The 24,542-nt window shown below is 46.5% G+C and overlaps 2 protein-coding genes across 2 annotated transcripts; one reads left to right on the top strand and one right to left on the bottom strand.

Annotated features, from left to right (window-relative positions):
* Positions 1-958: 958 nt before the first annotated feature.
* Positions 959-11,074, top strand: LOC102569541 (olfactory receptor 8U3-like). Its single transcript, XM_006263040.2, has 2 exons — positions 959-980; positions 10,164-11,074. Coding segments are annotated over exons 1-2 (912 nt in total). The 5' UTR covers positions 959-979.
* A 10,737-nt stretch (positions 11,075-21,811) lies between these two features.
* On the bottom strand, positions 21,812-24,542 carry LOC102569770 (olfactory receptor 5AP2-like). The gene is given in 2 exon segments (XM_014604866.3): positions 21,812-22,722; positions 24,515-24,542. Coding segments are annotated over 2 exon segments (936 nt in total). The 5' UTR covers positions 24,540-24,542.

The raw sequence follows: 24,542 nt of genomic DNA, 5'->3' as shown, positions 1-24,542 counted from the left end.
GCCTCTAGATCAATTAAGAAGACACCAAAGCTCACTTTACTGTCATGTTTTACTTGTAAATTTCCTGTTTCCCAAGGATCATATCACCTCACTCTCTGCTTTCAAGAGTTCTGAGATTCTTCCCACTGCAACCACTAGAACTGTCTTTCCAGGGCCACCCCAGGTTCTCTCATGGCTCCTCCATGGCCAAGTCCAGGGTTCAATAGCAGTCAGCTCGCTACAGCACAAGATCCATGGACTGGTTCTTTCATTGCCAAGGTCACAAAGAGGCCAGGGATTTAGGAGATTTTGAGTTCTCCTCTCATCTTTGAAATTATTCAGTGAAACAAGGCATGGGAATAGTGTGGAAATGCCACTGCTGCTCCTACCTGAATTTCCACTGTAGACAACACAGGATATTTTTCCATGTTGCTGTCCATTCAACGTGTTTGATTGAGTGCTTACACTTGCTTTAAAACAATGGATCAAAAACAAGTATTTTTCAGAATTGACCACTGGAATGACCTACCTAGCACTATCTGGAATCTGAACCACACAAAGAACTGGGCTCTTCTCTGCTGGAATAATGCTCCTGGGGCACCTATATCTACTGCTTTGGCCTTTGGGACAATCTGCTCCTTGGAGAACTTCAGACACAGTGCTGCATAAGATAGAACACAAATTAAATCTACCTATCAACATCAAGAGTACAGGCAGTCCTCAACTTACAACATTTCAAGTTACAACATTTTTCACTTACAACGTTTATAAATTGACGCCCTGTTTCAACTTTATGACGTTAGTTTCGACTTACAATGCTTGATCCGATGCAATGCCATGCCAACAAACAAGTTTGCTGTGTCACTCATCTCCCTGGAGAACATCTGTCCAAACTTCCTTGGACACTTTCTTTAAGAAAGCAGACATGACTTCAGAAAAACCTGCAGCCAAAACTCCTGAGAAGACTCAAGCCAAGAACCCTTCAAAAAGTCCAACCAAGAGCCTTTAAAAAAGTCCAGCAAAGTCACCTCAAAGAAGTCCTTCCAAACCAATATGATTGCTATTTACAATATAAATCCATTAATGTAGCTATATTATTCATCTATAATTGATCAAATACAACATTCTGGGGTATTTTTAGTGAAAATAGGGTATCAGGCCTTGGTTCAGGAAACAATCCCCAATTTATAGCATTGTTTCTTATTAGAAAATTGGCTCCGAGTTACAACATTTCGACTTAAGACGCAGTTTTCAGGAACCAATTGTGTCGTAAGTCCGAGGACTGCCTATAATTCCATTTTGATAGCTTTGTTTATATAAATGTCATCTGCTGACTCTAATACTGAGAAAAGCTGCTGAGGGAAAGTGCTATGATTTTTATCATAAAAGAGACAGCATGCATGTATCTCACAGACCCTATCCAACTTGCCCAATCCTCTCCTGCTGTCCTGAAAGTACAATTTGATTTAGGTTTCCTTTAATTAGTCATTCTTCTGCCAACATCACTTCTCCATCCAAAGCCCTGTGAGGTATTAACAATATAAGGTCTATAACACACAGCTGATCAGTTCCATTAAATACATGGCCAGTTAATGGCATTATAATCTAGTTAGAGATCATCTCTTCTCTAGCAGTGGGGTAGGAGTGGAGGAGAGAGAGTAGTGGTGCAGTCACACCTCCCCACTGTGATTCCTGGTCCACCCAAAGTTTAAAACCAACAACCTGGCAGTGACAGAATCATTTCTATTCAGGCAGCAATGAGGGAGTCAACTGACTTCATGGCTCATTATAATCTACTTGCAGTGGCAATGCATAGGGGTGCACGGGGATGCATGTGCATCCCCTGAGAGTGTGCTGATCGGCTGCACTTGACACTTAGGCGATAGGTGGAGGGGCAGGCAGGTGCACCAGTTCCTCCCCTGCAAGTGCCAGCTGGGGAGTGGAGCAGTCCCAGAAGTGCCCGTAGCCACTTTCAGAAGCAGCTGCAGTGAGATCAGTCATCTCATGATCAGCAGCAGGAGACTCCTCCATGTCTACCTGCTTTCTTCTAAACACTTTATGCCACCATTATTAATCATGCTGGCTGTGTGCCCACAAGCAAGGGATTGTGGTTGCCAAAGGGAAAAAAGCAGGGCCACAAATTCATGCCACTGCTTTTTGCCCTGGCGCACACCCCTGCATGTGGGGTCAACATGGGGAAAAATGCTCCAGGTAGGCAAGGGGAGTCTGGGGCCAGCACATGACCTGGCCCCAGAAGTCTTACCTTGGGGGCAGCAGCCAGAGCATGGCTTTGGCCAGCCAGGCTCCAGTTTTGGGCAGCACACACTGCTGCCATGTGCACTGCCCCACTCTTTTCTGGCACAGGATTTTTTGTCAGGCTGAAGAAAAACTTGCCATGCTGCAAATTAGCAGTGTGGCAAATGCCTGCATGTGTAGCGTGTGTTGTTTCTGGCACCATAAATGGGACTTCAGTGCTGCAAACCACACATGCATACTTGCCCAGATGTGCCCACTGTCTCATTGTTAATGATTTTGATGTTCCACCAACCAAGCTATCCTTGTTCAATTCTGCTGTCTGTTAGCTTCTCCTGGTAATGGAGCTCCTACTTCCTTGCCCTCCAGACTTTTTAAAAATCTACATACAAGACTTCTAGGCACATAACATGATATAGGAATTATCTCAATCATTCTTTCTTTGTATTACTTAACTTATATTTCTGTTACTGTGAGCACAACATCCCTACCAAGATTTTGTAGTTTTGAAATCTTTATAAAATAGCTACTCACAAGTGGTCTAGATCATCAAGTGATGTAAAATTTTGTTTTAAATAAAGCCACTCCCACCAGTAGAGAATCTGATTCAACATCCCTGGTGAACTGATACTGTGCTCATCTACACGAGACTTTAAAGTGCATTAAACTAATTTAATTTAATGCATATTAAAGTGTCACTTAAAACTGTGAGCTAAATTAATGCACATTAGATTAATCTAATGCGCATGTTTTGAGTACCTGAAAATAAAGGGCATATTTACACATGCTCCAAGGGAGAAGGGGGGTGCTTTACTTAAAGCACCCAGAGTGTTTTGTGTATCAGCATCCTGGCTCTTCAAAATGGCAGCGGGGGCACTTTATCTAAAGGTCATCGAATGAAGTGCATGGATGCTGATACATGAGACATAGAGGCTGGCTGGAGAGTTCTAATTAGCATGCTCCAGGAGATTCAATTGAGTCTGCTCCAATGAGCTATAATTGCAGTGCGTTGAAGCAGCCTCTTGGCTCGTGTACAGGCACCCACAGATACTAGATTTAATGTACAATAGCTAACACATAAAAGCACTTGTGTAGATTCTGACCAGGAGCAAATTTGCTGCAAAAATTTGCTCCCGGTCAGTAAATCCACTGGGGGTCAGCCTCTGGCCAGGGGCAGAGCACTATGGCTGAGAACCCCTCCAGCCATGGGCAGGAGCAGCCCCTACCTTGCCTTTAGCCCTCTGGCCTTCCCTCTGGGCCCTGAGGCTAGCTGCTGCCTGCTCCTGGCCCCTGGGGGTGTCCTTGGTAGACCTGTCTGGATAGCAACAGTGCTGCACAGCTCCAGTTGAAACCAGAGGGCTCTGCTGCCTGCTCCTGGACACTGGGGGTTTCTTTTAGGGCTGTGTGAAGCTTTGGTTGCTGATTTGATTTGGAGATTTGGCCCAATTTGGAGGCCGAATCTCCGAATCCAAATCAAATCAAGAGACCCATTAATCTCTCTGAATCAAATTGGAAGCCTCCAATTCAATTAGGAGAGATTCGGAGAGTTTTGACAATTCAGCCATAGACACAGCTTTATATGTTTTTTCTACATACCTCAAGGTACCAGGCACAGTTCGTGAATGCTGAGATGGTGGGGTGAAAGAAGCATCCCACGGGGGGGGGGGGGGGGGGGGGGGGTCCTCCATGCGCTAAGTTTGTTCAAACATTCCCAGGGACTCTCAGCAGAGTCACACTCAGGGTGCAGACCACATGTGGGGAGCGGTGGGTCCTGCCGCAGCCACACTGTCTGCTGAGGCCCACTGGAAGGAGGGGTGGGTGGGGGCATCACCAGCTCTGCATCCCAGCCAGGCGGGAGCCTCTCACCCCCCAACCCTAGTGTGGTCCTGGCCCCACAGGAACAAACTGCCTGGCCTACAGGAGAAGTAGGGGAGTAGGTCTGGCACAGCTATGGCAGCTGCTGCCAGGAGCCAGCCCTGGCTTGGCCTGGAGAGGGGGTAGGGAAAGCAGGCTATCTGTAGCATGTACCAAGCAGGCCACAGGCCCCCTCAGAGGGCACAGGGGCAGAGGGCTTGGCCAGCAGCCACCTGTGGTAAGGGCTTCCTGACCAACTTATTATGGCCTCTAGGCACCTGTGCACACATGACCCCCAGTTGGAGGCTGGGCAGCACACAGCACCTTGGTGTAATACATGTTATCTCGGAAATGTTACAAACTCTCACAAAGATCCTCTCTGTCCTTATTCTGCAAGTCCAGCAGCTGCTTATAGGGGAGGGGCACCAGCTGCCCCAGGGATGTGGCATTGGAGACGGTGCTTCTGATGGCCAGTGCCCTCCGAATGCACTGTTTCTGCCAGCAGCAGACACAAAACCACACCCTCCTTCTGGACTAGGTGGTCACTCACAGGCCTGGCATAGGGCAGAAGAAGCGCATGAGCAGAAGAGACATGCAGCAGAGGCAGGCCTGTGAGCAGGAGCAGGGGCCCATGAAGAGGAGAAGGAATGAGAGGAGCAGATATAATGTGCCCAGCTCCTAAACTCAAGAAGAGATACATTGCCCTCTTTGAGAGGATAGTGGCCACGCAGGAGTGGCAGCCCTCCATAATGACTCTGGCAGTGGGGGCTATGGAGGAGTACCACCGAGTGCTCAACAGCATCCTGGCCCTGGTAAGCTTCATCTGCTGCCCAGACACTGGCCCTGGCCCCACCTCCTTCCTGGCAGCCATGCACTGCCCAGCTACCTGCCCCAGCCTAAGCCCCAGGCCAGTCAGCATGGGAAGAGGCCCTATGGTGGGTGCAGCGGCTAGGGTCCCCTGCCCCTAGTCCTGAGCCAGGTCCCCTGGCATCTGGGCCACCAACCTAGGTTGGCTCCCTGCTGTCTCTCACCCTCCATGTGACCCCTAAGTGGGAGATGGCCCCCGTTGGGCCTGGCCCCAAGGAGAAAGAAGGGGATCAGGCTGGCCAGCACCCACCCTCACCCCTGGCCAAGCCCCCAGGCCACCGGCCTTGCCACAGTGTCCACACCTGGACTGGTGCCACCAGAAGTCAGGGTGCCAGGCACTTCTTCCCAGGCTGATGCCATAGGCACTGCCAGCCCACCATTCCCCTTCCCCCCATACACCAACCATGCTGCTGTAAATAGTAACATGGGAAAGAGGGGTGTTTTATTCGTGATGGGCATTGGGGTTCAAGGGTGTGTTTTTGGGGAGGGGGGTGGGAGGGATTGTGTTGTTAGGGATGCGGGGGCGAGAGGGGGTGTGCTGTTTTGGAGGGAAGTGAAGGTTGTTCAATGTGAACTGTCCAGAGTGCATGTAGTTGCAGGGTTGCACCATGGGCCTGGGGTCTACAGGCAGCAGCCCAGGGGTCCTACCACAGGGGGTGGGGGAGAAGATGGTCTGCAGACATGGTTCTCTATCTGCCACTGCTGCAGGTGGGCATGGGGAGAGTCCATGGTGCACCTGTCACAGGCTCCCAGAACAGCATCCCCTGTCTGGCTGTCCCTGCCTGCCTCCTTCCACCCAAGACCTCTGCCAGGCTGTACCTGTGTGTCCCCAACTTGGAGACCCTGGCCAGGCTGAGCCCTTCTCTCCCCAGAACCCCCTGGCACTCAAGCATCTGTGGCCAGAGGCTGCAGCTCCCCCTGGCTGCTGCAGAAGGTCAAAGCAGGGAAGGAGCAGCCCTGAAGCTACTCAGTCCTATAAGGATTAAATCTACTCCCAAAAAGTTGTGTGTGTAGATGCATTCTGAGGGCTGACTTACTGCGCAGTAACTTACTGTGAAGTAAGTCCAGATAGCATTAAGTGAATGTGTAGATACACCCATTGTGTAGGGTTTGACATTCTCATTGATCTTCCAGGAAACCATCATTGTCTGTATTTGTGCCTTCCTTTATTAAATAGTTAAAATAATAACAAATTAATTACCTATTGACAGACAGGGAGTGGCTTTTTCCCCCAGTTTACATCAAACCCTTTTGATACTATTTGCTAAGACTAAAATGTGCCAAATCCCAAAGGAATGAAGAATTATATATAACTACCAAAACATTCTGCAAGCAGAAACCCCATGCACGCATTGAGAGAAGATGCTGCACAAGTAAGTTGGGCAACTGATGCTAAGGGCATTCTGAATCAAGCAGAATCCCTCCAGGCATAGATGAGGGATAGCAAGGCTATGCATATAGCAAACAGCAGTTAGAAGGTATGGCAATATCACCCTTGTTTTGTTCTCTTCTTGAAAATGTTAATTTCCTATGATAATAATGAACTTCCTTATAATGCACTTTCTAATCACTGCACTTTTCCCCTCATCACTGAGTGATATTCCAGTACTCTAATACTTTGATCTAAAGTGAATGCTTTTCTAGGGTCCTCAAATTAGCTTATTAGAAAAAAATTAGAATTAACAAGTTTCCATAAACTGCAAAGACCCTGCATGAGCTTAACTTTAAACATATGAGCATTTAGTTGAAATCAAGCATATAAGTCTCTGCAGGACGAAGTACTTAAATGATATATTCTTGCATGTCTCAAAGACCTTCTCTAATTTATCTATTTTTTCTCAGTGATATCATTCCTTTTCTCTGAGAGATTTATCATCATCAGCTTCAGTTTGGTAAAATCTGTGGATGGGAGGAGGAAACTAAATTTGTGTTTAAAACAGAAAGGTTGATTTTGGACAAGAATAGCACCTCTCTATAATCATTAGTAGCAGTTCTACACAATGGAGTTTCCACTACTTGAAATATCTAGCAAAAAGGGATTATTATCAGCTATTTAAGAAAAAGCAAGAACCAATCACCTGGTATATCACAATGCTGTAATCTTACGTATACAGCAAAATTGTTCCAAATTCACAGTACTTAGAGGCCATTTTATTCCCTGAACCATGAGGACTTATATCACATCCATGTTTCCTGATTTCTTTTCATAATATCAAGAATGATGTAAAAAATTCTGTTATACACTTGGAGGTGGTTTTCTGGAAGCCATTTTTTTTTTCTAAAAATGGCATTTTTGTGGCTTCTGGAATTTCTTTCACCTTCACCCACCTACTGGTTATGTTGAACATGACAGCTTTGTCGTTTAGTAGCTAAGGAATAGAGAGTCCTTGGTTCCAGTACCAGCTTTTGCCTTTCTTCCTTTTGGTGTAGTGGGTCAGTGCATTTCACCCTAACCAAAAAGTTATGATTCAAATCGGTCTAGTGTTTTTAGTTATGATGTGTAAGTGATCAATAAAACTAGCTTTGGATATCACTAAACAGCTGAGGAGTTAATGTAAGTCAAAACTCAGACATTCCCATCTCAGTGTACCTCTGGATTCTCAGCTCTAGCATTATTAGATCGGAGACATTTTTCCTGCCTCATAGAAAGCTTGGGTTCAATTCATGACCAATACAGGCATACAGCAAGTCATTACTTGGAGTGGTTGTGGTATCTTTTAGATTTCAAGATCTGAAGAAAGAATCAGAGAAAGACAGAAAAGAACACAAGGGTTTAAAATAGCAAATATTTTATTAAAATTCAATGGAGTGGCAACCCAAACAAACAATATCAATACATTTTGTGACATAATGCTAGGCAGGCTGATACAATATAATGCTTGGCATAGAAATAAATTATTAAATTATGTTTCATTGTATGCTACAGGATTATAAACATATTTTATGTTGCTATATTATTTTTCTTTATACAATTAAAGAACAAACCATAAGGAAAATTGTTTTCTATCAAAAAGATAATAATTGCAGAATATACAGGTGAGTATCATCTATGCCATCTATAAGGTATGGACAGGTGAAAGAAATAACTTTTGTATAGCTACAAAATCATGGTTGTGTTAGAGTCATGCTGTAGCTGTAACAGGGCCCAGTCCCATCACTGTGGGAAGAAGCATGCCTGAGCCGTCTCTGGTATGGGATCATTTCCTTCCTATACCCTGCCTCCCTAAGACAGGTGCAGCTGTGCTATGGCTGCACAGACCAGCCAGAAGCCTGCATGGTGGGTGCAATGGCAATTGCCAGCCCCAATTACACATCTGGGGACATTTCCCCAGCTATGGGCAACTGGGAACCTGGCAGCTCAGATGGGGTGGAAGGGCCTGGCTCCGCAGGCACAGGGAGCTAAAAGCAGCTGACAGTGGCTTCATAGGAGGGGCTGGGGCAGAAGCAGGTGGAGAGGTATTCCCTTCTACTGGCAACAGCCCTGCAGCCTGCCAATACCCAGACCTGGATTTCTGGGGCACACTGGACCCACCATACAGAGAGTGAGCAGCAGAGACTGCATACAACGAGCACAGATAAATGCAACATTTTGTGTTAAAGTTTTATTGATTTAAGTTTGATATTCGCAGACCCTGGACAGGGAGCCCCAGGCCCTGAGGGAGGACCTGGGGTCCAGTAGTATGCCTCAGATCAGGTGCCCAGGGAGGCTAGAGTCCAGATCATGGATCTCTGGCTAACCCTCTGCAGCTAAAGTAAAGACAGTTGGAAGGCTAGTGGCATGTCTGACCCAACGCACACAGCAGCACCCCTTGGGGTCCATCGCCCCCTCAGCATTCCACAGTTGCCATGATGACCCAAGAATTGTGTGACAGGCAAGGATGTTTTTGGATGATAAATTAGCTTTTATTGAGCAAACTGCATAGTTCACAGTTGTGAAAGCTAGACAACCTTTTTAATGCAAAACATTCTTCTTCAGGAAAAGAAAATAAATCACCCCCCAAAATTGTTGTCTATAGCTACAAAACCATCTCCATTTCATCTATATATATAAAGAGCTTAGTTCATCTGTCTGTGTTCCTGTCTCTCCATAACACTTTAAAGACAGCAGCAGCAGGTGGGGTGGGGAGACCAGGCAGGGTGCTCCCGCCCAATGGGGTGTGGCTCCAGCCAGTGCTGCACACAGGGCTTCCACACTAAGGGATCATTAGACCATCTAATCCAGGGATTTTCAACCATTTTTGATAAGTACCCCCAGCAGCCAGGTGCAGAGCGGGGGGGGGGGAGGGCCACAGGACCAGATGTGAAGCGGATTGGGGGGTGGCGTGGGGCCGGATACAGTCAGGGAGGTCGCATGAAGCTGGTTGTGGAGCAGTGGCAGTGCAGGGTGTTGGGTGGCGGCAGCAGCCACCACATGCAAGCTCCCCCCTCACCCCCCCATCTGGCTAGTTGGGCTGTCTAGCCCACAAAGAGGCACCGCTGGCCTTGCCCCCCCCACACCTCCCCAGCCTGCTTCTGGGAGGTGGTGGCAGTGCAAGGTGGTGAGTGGCAGCACTTTGTCCCTGCCCACCCACACATAACTCCTGGGACAGTCCCAAGTCCCCCCAGGGGTATATGTACCCCTGGTTGACAACTCCTGATCTAATCCAATCTCCTGGACGGTTACCCAACCTCTAAGCGACCCAAAGGAAGATCGGGTAATCAAGCCCAGTGGGATATTGGGTCACAGAATGTGAAAGGGATTGCTATCTTCCAATGTTCAGCCTATTTTACTTAAGTTTTATATATTTATTTAATAAATATAACAAGTAAAATCTGTTTGTTTTTCTTATTTGAAATGTATTCGTCATTCTTGACAGGCAACTTGCTAGTAAGATGATACTATTTTCATATTCACATTTCAGGTAACAGATGTACTACATCCACACTACGGTGTTTACATCCACAATGCCAAGAAGATGACTTCTTTTTCTCATATCTACAGTGCAGAAAGACATCAAGCAATTGGCAGCTAAAAGGTTAATAATCCACACACCATAATAGTTTAATGACATTTTGTAAGGATAACTGCAAAAACATTCTCTTGATTCTTAGTTTGAAAATGAAAAAAGCTGCATCTTGATCTGCAATCCCATTTCTACTTTAGTGTTTTCGGTCTTGCCTCTGAAAACTATTAAAAAAGATGGAATACATGGCTGATAATTGCACCACAGTGACAGAGTTCATTCTCATGGGAATCACCAATCAACCAGAGCTGCAAGTCCCCCTCTTCGTGTTGTTCCTAATGATCTACATTGTCACCCTAGTAGGGAATCTTGGGATGATTGTGCTAATCAAAACTGAACCCCGACTCCACACCCCCATGTATTTCTTCCTTAGCCATCTGGCCTTTGTTGATCTCTGCTATTCCTCAACCATCACTCCCAAAATGCTGGTTAATTTCTTAGCAGAGAACAGAACAATTTCTTTTAATGCTTGTGCTGCACAGCTGGGTTGTTTTCTGACATTCATGATCACGGAATGCTTCCTTCTGGCTGTGATGGCATATGACCGTTATGTGGCCATCTGTAACCCATTGCTCTATAAGGCTGTTATGTCCCAGAAAGTTTGCTTTCAGTTGGTGGCTGGTCCCTATATCTACAGCTTTTGTGTCTCCCTATTCCACACCATCATTACGTTTCGTTTGTCCTTCTGTGACTCCAACATGATCAACCATTTCTACTGTGATGACCTCCCTCTGCTGGCCCTTTCCTGTTCCAACATCCACACCAAACAGATACTAATCTTTGCCTTTGCTGGCTTTGATATGATCACTTCTGTTTTGATTGTTCTTATATCCTACCTCTATATCTTTTCTACTATCCTGAGGATAAACACTGTTGAACAAAGGTATAAAGCCTTCTCCACCTGTGCTTCCCATCTCATAGCTGTCACTCTTTTCTATGGCACTCTGATCTTTATGTATCTGCAGCCCAGCTCTAGCCACTCACTAGACACGGACAAAGTGGCTTCGGTGTTCTACACAGTGGTCATCCCCATGCTCAACCCCATGATATACACCCTGAGGAACAGAGAGGTGAAGGCTGCTCTGAAGAAGGTTATATCTAAAAGGCTGGAGATTTAAATTAATACAATTAATCAAATACAGTTCATTAATAAAGTCAGTTATAGAAAAGAAAATACCTTTATGTTTTGAATCTAGTTGGTTATCTGTCTATATGTATTTTGACTAAAAAAGGCACAAATTTACCATAGAAGATACTTTATTTCATTGTCCTTTTGACTCCAAATCAGAGTTTATGACCACATGGTGATTCTGTTCCAGTCACAGGTACTATATTGATATGATCTTGGTAGCACTGGGAAAACTCTTTATAGTCCTTTGAATGTGTCAGAAAGGATCCTTTACAGGCAATGATTTTCTCTGCCCCATTCTAGGCAGCACAGCAGGGAACTGCTCCACAACTGCTGGAGGGAGAAAGAAAGATCTAGCAGCTCTCTGTGTACCTAAACCAAGCCCATGCCACCCTCAGTGGGGCCTGTGCCTTCCTGGCCGATCCCAAGGGCTCAGTAGGGATGGTACAGGTCTAATCCAGGTGGGTGGTCACCATAGGCCCCAATTTGGGCCAGTGGGATTGATGTGGATCTAATCCAAGCTGGCAGGGACTGACAGAGTCCCAGTCTGGGCTGGCAGGAGCCTTATTTGGGATGGCAGAGGTAATGTGAGGCTGATACAGGCCTTCAGGGGCAATGTGGATCTAATTTGGACTGGTAGGACCCAGTCTGGTTGGGGACCAATCCAGGGTGCCACAGGAAGGGGTGACATGGGCAGAAGCTGGAGCCCATGCTAGAGATTCTAGTGTAGGTTAGAGGTCACTAGACAACTGGCAAACCAGGCAGGCACAGAGCAAACCTAGTGGTTTTTAGCCATGCTCCTACTCACGGACCCTCTAGCACAGGTCTGAGCTATGCACATTGAAGATTTCATAGACATTAGGGCTGGAAGGGACCTCGGAAGATCATCGAGTCCAGCCCCCCGCCCAAAGGGCAGGAAGTCAGCTGGGGTCATAGGATCCCAGCAAGATAAGCATCCAGTTTCATCTTGAAGGTGTTCAATGAAGGCGCTTGAACAACCTCCGGTGGCAGGCTGTTCCAGACCTTGGGGGCTCGGACAGTAAAGAAATTCTTCCTTATGTCCAGCCTGAAATGATCTTGTAGTAGTTTGTGACCATTCGACCTCGTCATCCCTTGGGGCGCTCTGGTGAACAAACGTTCCCCCAGATACTGGTGGTCACCCCTGATAAACTTGTAGGTGGCCATCAGATCACCCCTGAGCCTGCGCTTTTCCAGGCTAAAGAGCCCCAGGGCTCTCAGCCTGTCATCGTAGGGTCTGCTTCCCTGACCTCTGATCATACGCGTGGCTCTTCTCTGGACTCTCTCAAGCTTCTCCACATCCTTTTTGAATTGTGGAGCCCAAAACTGGATGCAGTACTCCAGCTGCGGCCTCACTAAGGCCGAGTACAGGGGGAGAATGACGTCCCGGGATTTGCTTGAGAAGCATCTATGGATGCAAGCCAGCGTTTTGGTCGCTTTACTAGCCGCAGCATCACATTGCAGGCTCATGTTCATCTTGTGGTCAATGATGACCCCCAATTCTCTTTCTTCCATAGTGCTAGCCAACTTAGCACTGCCGAGCCTATAAGGATGCTGCGGGTTTTTCTTCCCAAGGTGGAGAACCTTGCATTTATCGGCGTTGAACACCATCAGATTCTCGTCCGCCCACTTGCTGAGCCTGTCCAGGTCAGCCTGGATCATCCGCCTGTCTTCTGGTGTGGATGCTTTGCCCCAAAGTTTGGTGTCATCTGCGAACTTGGCCAGTCTGCTTCTGACTCCAGTGTCTACATCATTAATGAAAATGTTGAACAGTATGGGTCCAAAGACAGAGCCCTGGGGGACCCCACTGGTCACAGGACACCACAATGAGTGACTTCCATCAATTACTACCCTCTGGGTCCGACCCCAGAGCCAATTTTCCAGCCAGTGGATCGTGGAGGACCCAAGGCGACAATTGGCCAGTTTCTCCAAGAGACAATCATGGGACACCAGATCGAAGGCTTTTTTGAAGTCAAGATATATGACATCAATCTCATCTCCCTTGTCCAGGTGATAGGTCACCTGGTCGTAGAAGGAAATGAGATTGGTCAAGCAAGACCTACCCGCAACAAACCCGTGCTGGCTATCCCTTAAGATGTTGGCGTTGGCCAGTCCATTAAGGATGGCCTCCTTAATAAACTTTTCTAAGATCTTCCCCGGGATAGAAGTCAGGCTGATGGGCCTATAGTTAGCCGGATCCAGTTTCCTCCCTTTCTTGAAGATAGGCACCACATTGGCCTTCTTCCAGTCTTCGGGCACTACACCAGAGCGCCAAGAGTTTTCAAAGATCCACGCTAGAGGCTGGGCTATGATGCTCGCCAGCTCCTTGAGTACCCTGGGGTGAAGATTGGCAGGGCCGGCTGACTTGAAGGTATCCAGCTTCTCAAGATGTTCCTTCATGAAGTCAGCATTAATGGAGGGCAGGGGATCACCCTCACCCGGACTTCCCGGCCCTGTAGTGGGCATGGGCGTCCCATGGGGCTGATGAAAGACTGACGCAAAGTACCTATTTAATAGGTTGGCTTTTTCCTGGGCGTCAGTTGTCAGTTGCCCCATCTGGTCCAGCAGGGGTCCAACGTTGCCCCTGCTTTTCCTCCGGCTCCCCACATATCTGAAAAAGGACTTTTTATTGTCCTTGATGCTCAAAGCTAACTGGAGTTCAGTTGCAGCTTTGGCTTTCCTGGTCAGCTCCCTACAGGACCGGACCAGTGCAGAATAATCCTCCTTGGAGGTGACTCCCATCCTCCATCCTTTGTAGGCCTTTCTTTTTAGCCTCAGGAGGTCTGCTAGGTCCCTGGAGAGCCAGGGGGGCTGCTGTGCCCTCTTGCTGCCTTTCCTCTGAGATGGAATAGACTTAGTTTGTGCATTGAGGATCGCTCCCTTGAGGAGCAACCACCCTTCTTGAACTCCCCTCTCCCTGTGGTCACAGTCCCTTAGGGCCTCACTTGTTGCGGCCCGGCGCGAGATTTACACCTTCTCCCCCGGATTTTCAAGGACCAGTGAGAGCTCGCCAGATGCCGCTGGAACTGCGACGCTTTCCAAGGCTCGGGCTCCTCTCTCGGGGCGAACCCATTCCAGGGCGCCCTGCCCTTCACAAAGAAAAGAGAACTCTCCCAGGGGCTCCCACCAGCTTCTCCGGGATCAGTTGCGTTACCGCAAAGAGGGTTAAACATTTAACATGTTACTGTTCACATCCCATACAGCCTAGCATTCTTTAGAGTTAGCAGGTGCTAACTGTAATGTGTAATAGGGGGAGGTTACACCTTACACTTAGACCATTCTAAGAGCACTTAAAACACAAGTGTCTGCATGTTAAAGCTCATTAACTCTTGCTGAATATCCTCAGAGTGTCTCAAAGTTACACCACTTCAAGAGACAGTTAAATCTGGGATGTGCTACGTGGGTTGTGTTAGGGTAACTTGAGCCTGGTCCATGGAGATAAAAAGGAACAATTTGCTGTCCTCTAGCATCCCAGGATGCTCTGCTTCCAGCCCACCTCCTCCTCTCCTCAAGTAGAGATAGAGCCCAGGTGTCCAGGCTTCCAGCTATGCTTCTTCTCATCAGCCATCTAGGCTAGGGACAGACATTTGAAAAGCCTGAGCATGAATTGATTCAATATTTGCAGGTTAGTCTAACCTGGCTAGGCTGAATCACTTTGTAACTGCCCAGACATCCCAAACATGCAGGCACATGCCTGCAGTGGCTCAGGCTAGAAGCTGGGTGGTGTTAGAGCAGCCCTCCCTTCCCTTCCAGTGATGAGCTGAGAGGGGCATGGCCAGGCCCCACAGGACATTCTGATTTGGGAGACATTTTAGGGATGTGAGGGGGATGGGGAAGCCTGGCAGCTGCTGCAGTCCCTCACCCAGCAGGAGCCATGATAGTGATCTGACTAGGAAGGAGAGGGGTGGGTGCCCCCACCCAGCCAGAGAGCATGCCAAAATGCTGGGGGTCTCTGGTTTATCTTAAAGTAACAAGGTTACTTTAAGATAAAGTAAGGTCTGGAACAGACATTGCATAAACCAGTTTGAGCTAAATCAGTTAAGTCTGATACTACATTCAACCAGGTTTATCTCAAGCCTGTTTCAGCCATTTTCAAACTAGTTTATGTGCACTGAACATCTGTTCTATTACAGGTTTAAACCAAATTATGATCACTTAAACTGGCTTACATGTAATGTCTGTCCCTAGCCCTAGCAGCAAGTCAGAGGTGTGTAGGCAAGAAATGGTATTAATCTTTAATATGGGACTGCTCACAGCACAGACTGCTCAGGGTCAATCAGCATGGGTTCATCAAAGGCAGGTCCTGCCTGACCAACCTGATTGCCTTTTATGACCAAATAACTAAATCCTTGGATGATGGTGTCGCCATGGACATAGTCTTTCTAGACTTTAAGAAGGCCTTTGACACTGTCTCTCATCCCATCCTCATCAATAAATTAAGTGACTGCGGCATTGATGCCTGCACAGTTGGATGGGTAAAAAATTGGCTGTTGGGGCGCACCCAGAGAGTAGTGGTGGATGGGTTGTACTCAACCTGGCAAGATGTGAGCAGTGGGGTACCCCAGGGCTTGGTCCTTGGGCCTGCACTGTTTAACATCTTCATCAGCAACTTGGACGAGGGGGTGGAAAGCACACTGTCCAAGTTTGCTGATGACACTAAGATGTGGGGCAAGGTAAACACACTTGAAGGGAGAGAGAGGCTGCAACTAGATTTAGACAGACTACAAAAGTGGGCAGATGAGAATAGGATGGGGTTCAACGTAGACAAATGCAGGGTGATGCACCTTGGGAAAAGGAATCCACAGCATACATACAGGCTAGGGATTTCCCTTCTTGAAAGCAGAGAGGTGGAAAGGGATCTTGGAGTCATTATTGACTCCAAGATGAACATGAGCCACCAATGCCAGACCGCAGCCAGCAAGGCCAGCCATACCTTGTCATGCATCCAAAGGTGCATCTCAAGCTGGGCCAGAGAGGTGATACTCCCCCTCTATGCGACTTTGATCAGGCCACAGTTGGAGTACTGCATTCAGTACTGGGCGCCGCACTTCAAAAGGGATGTGGCCATCCTGGAGAGGGTTCAGAGGAGGGCCACCCGCTTGGTGAGAGGGCAGCAGGACAGGCCCTATGAGGAGAGACTGAGGGACCTGAACCTCAGCAAGAGGAGCAAGAGGAGGCTGAGGGGGGACCTGGTGGCTGCCTACAAGCTCATCAGGGGAGATCAACAGCAAATAGGTCGATCCCTTTTCTCCCCATCACCACCTGGGGTGACAAGGAACAATGGTAATAAGCTGATGGATAATAGCTTTAGGTTAGTGATCAGAAGGCAATAGTTTATAGTTCGGGGTGCCAAAATCTGGAACCAACTTCCCAGGGAAGTGGTCCTCACCCCTATCTTGGGCAAATTCAAGAGGAGGTTGGATGATCACCTGTCTGGGGTCTTGTGAACCCAGTATTAATACCCGCCTGTGGCAGGGGGTCAGGCTAGATGATCTGTTCAGGTCCCTCCTGACCCTAGCTACAATGATACTGTGTTACTATGATTATATCTTTACCATCACTTAACATCCCACTGTTTAGTAACAAAGAGAGTATAAAGCCCATCAATGTTAGGTGTCCCCAACCCCTCCCAAGTCAAATGGTCTGCTTATCACCATCACCTGAATTTCACCAGAGTCTTGTGGATCATCAATAGAATTGTTTAGTACATTTTTAGTCACCCAGTCCTGTGAAATGTTTGCACTGAATCAGATACCATGAAGCAGCATGGAAACCATTAGAGGCCTGAGTAGAAAACAAACCAGCTTGGTACTCAGGTCTCTAAACACTTTTAAAAACTGCATATAGGAGTCAGAAGTGTGTGTGTGTGTGTAAAGTTTAACCCACTGTGGGTCATGGTGGGGGCTGCGGGCTGGGTCTTCTGCTTTTTAGGAAACTGCCATAATCACTAGTGTGCTGGCTAAAAAGGGATAGGGTATACCTTCCCCTGCTTCTGGCAGGTAAGCACACAGGACAATTTTATTTTGCTAAAGAGCAAAATATGAAACTACATTCAGTCCTCAACTTACAACATTTCGAGTTGCAATATTTTACACTCACAACATTTATAAATTTTCACCCTGTTTCAACTTTCTGATGTCAGTTTTGACTTTACAACACTTGATCCAACGCGATGCTACACCAGCAAACAAGTTCGCTGCATCACCCATCTCTCTGGAGAACATATGTCCAAACTTCCTTGGACACTTTCTTTAAGAAAGCAGACAAGACTCCAGAAAAACCTACAGCCCGGACTACTGAGAAAACTCCAGTCAAGAACCCTTCAAAAATCTAACCAAGAGCCCTTCAGAAAGTCCAGAAAATCACCTCCAAAAAAGGGAGGAAGGAGGACTCAGGAAATTATAGACCTGTTAGTCTTACCTTGTTTCTGGAGAAGCTCTTTGAGAAAATTACCCAGGTACACATCTGCAAGGGGCAAGCAGGGGAGTGTATGCTTAGGGGTAACCAACATGGGTTCATTAGAGGCAGGTCTTGTCAGACCAACCTGATGGTCATCTATGACCAGGTCACAAAATCCTTGGGCACAGGTGTAATGGTGGACGTAGTCTTTCTGAACTTTAGGAAGGCCTTCGACACTGTCTCTGACCCCATTCTCATTAAAAAATTAGGAGACTGTGGTGTCAATGCCTACATAGTCAGATGGGTCTCCAATTGGCTGGAGGGCCACACCCAGAGAGTGGTGGTAGATGGGTCATTGGGGTCCCCCAGGGTTCAGTCCTTGGGCCCACACTGTTCAACATCTTCATTAGCAACCTGGACGAGGGGGTGAAAAGCACCTTGTTTAAATTTGCAGATGACACTAAGATGTGGGGAGAAGTGGGCACACTAGAAGGGAGGGACAGGCTGCAATTGGATCTGGACAGGTTACAGGGGTGGGCAGATGAGAATAAGATGGGATTCAATACTGACAAGTGCAGGGTACTGCACCTAGGGAGAAAGAACCAGCAGCATACCTACAGGCTGGGGAACTCCCTTCTCATCAGCACAGAGGCAGAAAAGGATCTTGGAGTCCTTATAGACTCCAAGATGAACATGGGCTGCCAATGTGGGGACACAGTCAGGATGGCTAACCGCACTTCATCATGCATCCACAGATGCATTAACAAGCAGGTCCAAGGAAGTGATCTTCCCCCTCTGTATGACATTGGTCAGGCCGCAGTTGGAGTACTGCATCCCGTTCTGGGCGCCGCACTTCAGGAGGGATGTTGACAGCATCAACAGGGTCCAGGGGAGGGCCACTCATATGATCAGGGGACAGCAGGGCAAGCCCTAGGAAGAGAGGCTATGAGACCTGAACCTGCTCAGCCTCCACAAGAGAAGGCTGAGAGGGGATCTGGTGGCCATCTATAAACTGGCCAAGGGAGACCAGCGTGCAATGGGAGAGTCCCTGTTCCCCCAAGCACTACTGGGAGTAACAAGGAATAACGGCCATAAATTGGCGGAGAGTAGATTCAAGCTAGATATCAGGAGGTGCTACTTCACAGTCAGGGCGGCTAGGATCTGGAACCAACTTCCAAGGGAAGTGGTGCTTGCTCCTACCCTGGGGGTCTTCAAAAGGAGGCTAGATAGACCCCTTGCCAGGATTGTTTGACCCCAGCATTCTTTCCTGCCCATGGCAGGGGGTCAGATTTGATGATCTGCTCAGGTCCCTTCTGACCCTAACAACTATGAAACCTCAAAGAAGTCCTTCCAAATCAATATGATTGCTACTTACAATATAAATACATTAATGTAGCTATATTACTCATTTATAAATGATTGAGTACCAAATTCTGGGTTATTTTTGGTGAAAATAGGGTATCAGGCCTTAGTTCATGAAGAAATCCCCCATTTATAACATTGTTTCCTATGGGAAAATTTGTTCTGAGTTACAGCGTTTCTACTTAAGACATGGTTTTAAGGAACCAATTGTGTTGTAAGTCCAAGGACTGCCTGTATGCGTAAATGACAGAAGTTGTAGCAGCTATGCAGCCATGTAATCATTAGGGGGGTGTGAAGTGGGCCCTATTTGATTCAGATTCAGATTCAGATTCAGCCTGAATTGGGGATAGTGATTTGATTAGTTGATTCAGATCACTCTCCCTGATTTGATTCAGCTGAATCTGAATCTGAAGATTTGATGCTGATTTGGAGAATCAGCAAGTCGGACACAGACAGATCTTTAAAAGTTTTTTCTACATGCCTTGAGGTAGCAGGTGTAGCTCGTGATCGCTGCGATGCTGGGGCACACGGAGTGTCCCACAGAATTGCAGGGAGGGCCTCCACATGCTCGGCAGCAAACCCGGAAGTGGACTGGGAGTGCTTCTGGTCCACTTCCAGGTCTGCTGCCAAGTGAGCTGGGGAGTCCCCTGTGCTTCTGTGGGATACTCCATGCACCCCAGTATCACAGCATTCATGAGCCCCTGCTACCTAGAGGTATGTAGAAAAGACATTTAAAGCTGTCTCTATGTCCGAATCTCCAAATCTTTCCAAATCTCTCCAAATCAATTCAGAGGGTTTCAATTAAATTTGAATATATTAAAGGATCTTCTGATTCGATTCAGATTTGGAGATTCAGCCACCAAATAGGGCTGAATCTCCACTGAATAGAATCAGGGACTGAAGCTTTGCACAGACCTAGTAATTATCACTTGGGTGCATGAAATGAAATAGGATTCTGCCCATAATCTTCCAAACTAGGAACAGACATTAAAAAACCTGGATCCTGAATTGATTGAATTTTTGCAGGTTAGTCTAACTTGCCTAGATTGAAACAATTTGCAAGTGAATGAACTTTCCTTTTGCATTCAAGAAATACAGGTACAGCCCTGGAACAATCTGTGGGCAAGGCAAGGGCCCCCAAGGGGACACTTCCCTGCCTGTACACGAATGCCAGGAGCTTGGGGAATAAACAGGAGGAACTTGTCCTCCTGCTTAATGCAAATAATTATGATGTCATAGGGATAACGGAGACCTGGTGGGATTCCACCCATGACTGGATCGTGGGTATAGATGGCTATACCCTGTACAGGAGAGATCGAGTAGACAAAACGGGCGGGGGCATAGCTCTCTATGTCAAGGAGAGCTACGCATCCCTGCAAGCTGATATTGGCTATTAGGGTGGATGGCTGGAGACTCTCTGTGTTAAAATCTGTGGGGAACATGGCACAGGGGACACAATGGTGGGAGTCTACTACAAACCTCCCACCCAAAGTCAAGAGCTTGACCAGGAGTTCGCCAGGGAATTGGCTGAGGCCGCATGCTCCAGATCCATGATTGTCATGGGAGACTTCAACTACCCAGACATCTCATGGGAAGAGTGCTCAGCTAAATCCAAGTGGTTGTGAAGCTTCCTCTTGTGCATGGATGACCACTATCTGACACAGGAGGTCTACGGGCCAACAAGAGGTAAAGAGCTGCTCGACTTGGTACTGGCAACCGGGGACAACCTAATCAGTGACCTAATGATCAATGAGAAGCTGAGTGACAGTGACCACAAGCTGATCACCTTCACCATCCGCCATAAAGCTGGCAAGTCAATCAGCAATACAGAAGTACTTGACTTCAGGAAAGCTGACTTTGACAAGCTCAGGAGGTTTGTTGGTGAGGCCCTAAGGGACCATGACCCCAAGGGGAGAGGAGTTGAGGAAGAGTGGTTGCTCCTCAAGGGAGCGATCCTAGATGCACAAACTAATGCCATTCCATCTCAGGGGAAAGGCAGCAAAAGGGCACAGCAGCCCCTTTGGCTCTCCAGGGAACTAGCAGACCTCCCGCGGCTAAAAAAAAGGCCTACAAAGGATGGAGGACGGGATCCACCTCCAAGGAGGAATATTCTGCACTGGTCCAGACCTGCAGGGAGCAAACCAGGAAAGCCAAGGCTGTGACAGAACTCCAGCTAGCTACAAGTATCAAGGACAATAAAAAGTCCTTTTTTAGATATGTGGGGAGCTGGAGAAAAAGCAAGGGCATATTGGACCCCTACTAAACCAGAGGGGACAAGTGACAACCGACGCCCAGGAAAAAGCCAACTTATTAAATGGGTACTTTGCGGCGGTCTTTCATCAGTCCCATGGGGCGTCCCTGCCCATTACAGGACAGGGAGGCCTGGGTGAGGGAGATACCCTGCCCTCCATCAATGCTGAACTCATGAAGGAACACCTTGTGCAGCTGGACACCTTCAAGTCAGCTGGCCCTGACAATCTACACCCCAGGGTACTCAAGGAGCTGGCTAGCATCATAGCCCAGCTCTTGGGACAGATCTTTGAGAACTTCTGGTGCTCTGGTGAAGTGCCCAAAGATTGGAAGAAGGCCAATGTTGTGCTCTGAAGCACAAGGTATTTTTGAACTGGGCTAGAAGGGTCTCCTGAGTTATCAGCTCTGATCTCATTCATTCACAAGCAACTATGCACCAAAAATCCACCCCACACAATCTCACACACTATAGCTATAAGATATCCAATGCAAGAAATAGGTTTTTCCCTAACATTATTTATCAATCCTTCTTCCTCCATATAAATATTATGTAGATGTTTTATTTAATTACATGTTTAATTAATGCATACATTACATAAATAAATTAGCCTCCTATTCTCCTCTGCCAGTTCAGCGCTACTGACTTGCCTCAGCCCCAGGGTGCCAGTTCTTAAAATGAATGTTTCAAATTATTTCATTAACTAAATATTTTTATGCCAAACCCTCTTCTCAGGGAGTCTTTCACCTCCTTGTTCCTCAGGCTGTAGATCAGAGGGTTCAGCATGGGAATCACTTCTGTGTAGAATACAGAGACTACTTTGTCCGGATCCATGTGGTGGTTGGAGCTGGGCTGCAGATATATAAAGAGAGTTGTCCCAAAGAACACAATGACAGCTGTGAGGTGGGAGCCACAGGTGGAGAAGGTTTTGTGCCTGGCTTTGGCAGAGTGGGTCCTCAGGATGGCAGAGACGATGTAAACATAGGAGATGAGAATGGCAATGAGGCAACTCATTTCAATTAAGCTAGCAAAGGTGAATATCACAACCTCATTGACAAAAGTGTCTGCACAGGAGAGCTTCAGCAGAGGAGGGACATCACAAAAGAAATGGTTTATAACATTGGAGGCACAGAAGGACAACTGAAATATTGAAATGGTGTGGATTGTTCAGTTTACAAATCCAGCCAGAAAAGATCCAACCACCAGCTGGAGACATACTCTTTGGGACATGACAACTGTGTACAGCAATGGGTTACAGATAGCCACATATCGGTCATATGCCATCACGGCCAACAGGAGGCACTCTATACCCACAGAGGAGCTAAAGAAAAAAAATTGGGCTCCACAACTATTGAAAGAAATGACTTTGCTTTGAGATAAGAAACACAATAGCATCTTGGGAGCAATGGCAGAGGAGTAGCAGAAATCAGTAAGAGACAGGTAGCTGAGGAAGAAATACATGGGCGTATGAAGTCGGGGATCAGTTTTGATTAACACAACCATCCCAAGATTTCCTGTGAGGGTGATAAGGTAGATCACTAAGAAGATCACAAAGAGAGGAACCTGCAGTTCAGGAGAATCTGTTAGTCCTAGGAAAATGTACTCAGTCACTCTGGTAAGATTTCCATCAGCCATTTCTTCAGCATTCCTGCTTCCTGTGGAGACATAATCAGAGCAGAACTGCCACTGGCCTGTCAGTACTTCAAATACATGTCTCTAACTAGGAATGAATAGATCCTTAGTATAGTTTTAAAACATGCACCAAAATCAGAAATCATCAGTCTTCAGTGCTGCCCTTGAGAAACAGTTTCACAGGTTTACGAATCTCTCTTCGGAAACTTTCCCTGAAAGTCAGCTTCAGTAATCCCTTTCTCAATATCATCCCTTTACATATGCTTACACCAAGTTTAAGCACTGAATGAATTTCCCTCTTTCAAGGTGTTTAAGCACTTGATCTATTTGCAATCCATCATTCTTTCTTTCTACTTTAACCGTCCCAAAACCCAAGCCAGAAGCATTCACCTCTCTTAACCCCATGGATCTTCTCAGTCTCCTGCTTTATTTCTCCTGTTCTTTTTGCAATTCTTGGTAGCTTGCATCAAAGAACAAAAGGAAGAAATCTGCAGTGAGGATGAGAAAGAAAATGTTGATTGCTCAGGCTTTCTCTAAGGCCATTGGCTACTTTTTCAAGGCATCTTTCCCTTGCTCCTTCATCAGAAGGACTCTGTAGGAGAACAAGAACTGTGCACCACTCAGAGACAAGTCCCTGGATGAGATGAAATTTATCCCTTGCCAGGAAATATTTTGTTGATTTTAATTAAAACAAAACAAAACAATGGAATGGAATAATACAAATAAAAACAACACCCTACATTCCACACACATTTTTTTGGCTGAAAATTAATCTAATTGGAATATTTACATTTGAAAAACTAATGCACAAAAGTACAGGTTAAAATGCTGTAACCTCAGGTTTTCTCTTTTCTGAAATAAAATGACTTTTTAAGGAAAGCAGACACTTTCTGCAAAAAAAAAAATCATTTAATAAAAAACTCAATTTTCCACTAGTTAAAAAAAAAATCAATGCAGAATTCTCAAGCAGCCTTATTATACATAATGCCTTGATAGAGATCCAAGCAGCACTTAAGTCCAATGTGAAAGAACATAGGCAGTGCATAGGACTCATTCTGACCTAAGTGAAAATTTCCCTGTATAAACATGAAAATGTTTACTCTGAAAAGACTTAGTATTGTGGAACCTACCTATGCTAAAAAGCACTCATTTCCTCATGGACTATGTCAATGCTGTGTGTACAAAGTAGATGCATGTGTTATATGTGATTGGTTATTTTAGTACTGGTGAAGAGTCCCACGACTCCAATTGAAATAAAATAAAGTAATTTATTTTTCTCCTCTCTATGGATAAGTATTTTGGAGCACAGTTGTTATTTATTTTCCTCGTGTGCTCATTGTATTAAATAGAATCATCCCATAGCTTATGCTTTGTAGGCCTTTCCATACATAACTAGTTTCAGTGTGCTTTTGTATTTCCTGCAGCTCTATTTTGAGGACATATCACATGTTGCCTATATATCATTGGTGCTGAACCACCGTGGTACACTCTGCCATTCCTGCTGTTTCACAGCTCGACCAATAGACATCTATGACCTGTTACCTTGTATATATTGCATCTATAGGCTAGAAGTACCCACAGTTCAGTCCAATGAAATCTTGCACATGCTCAACTTTAGTTATATAAGCAACCCCTATGATTCCAGTAGGACAATTAATGGACCTTGCATTAAGCATTTACATACCTCTTTCCAGGATCCTGAAGTAAGAGGGCTAGGCTGATTCTAGCCATGGTCCATACACAGCTTTGACAAAGTACCTCAGACCTTACCTACAGACATATTGCTGACAGCCATTAT

This window comes from Alligator mississippiensis, chromosome 2 (assembly GCF_030867095.1).
Source record: "Alligator mississippiensis isolate rAllMis1 chromosome 2, rAllMis1, whole genome shotgun sequence".
Taxonomy (NCBI): Eukaryota; Metazoa; Chordata; order Crocodylia; family Alligatoridae; genus Alligator; species Alligator mississippiensis.
The sequence above is the reverse complement of the archived record's forward strand: the minus strand, read 5'-3'. Positions and strand labels throughout refer to the sequence as shown.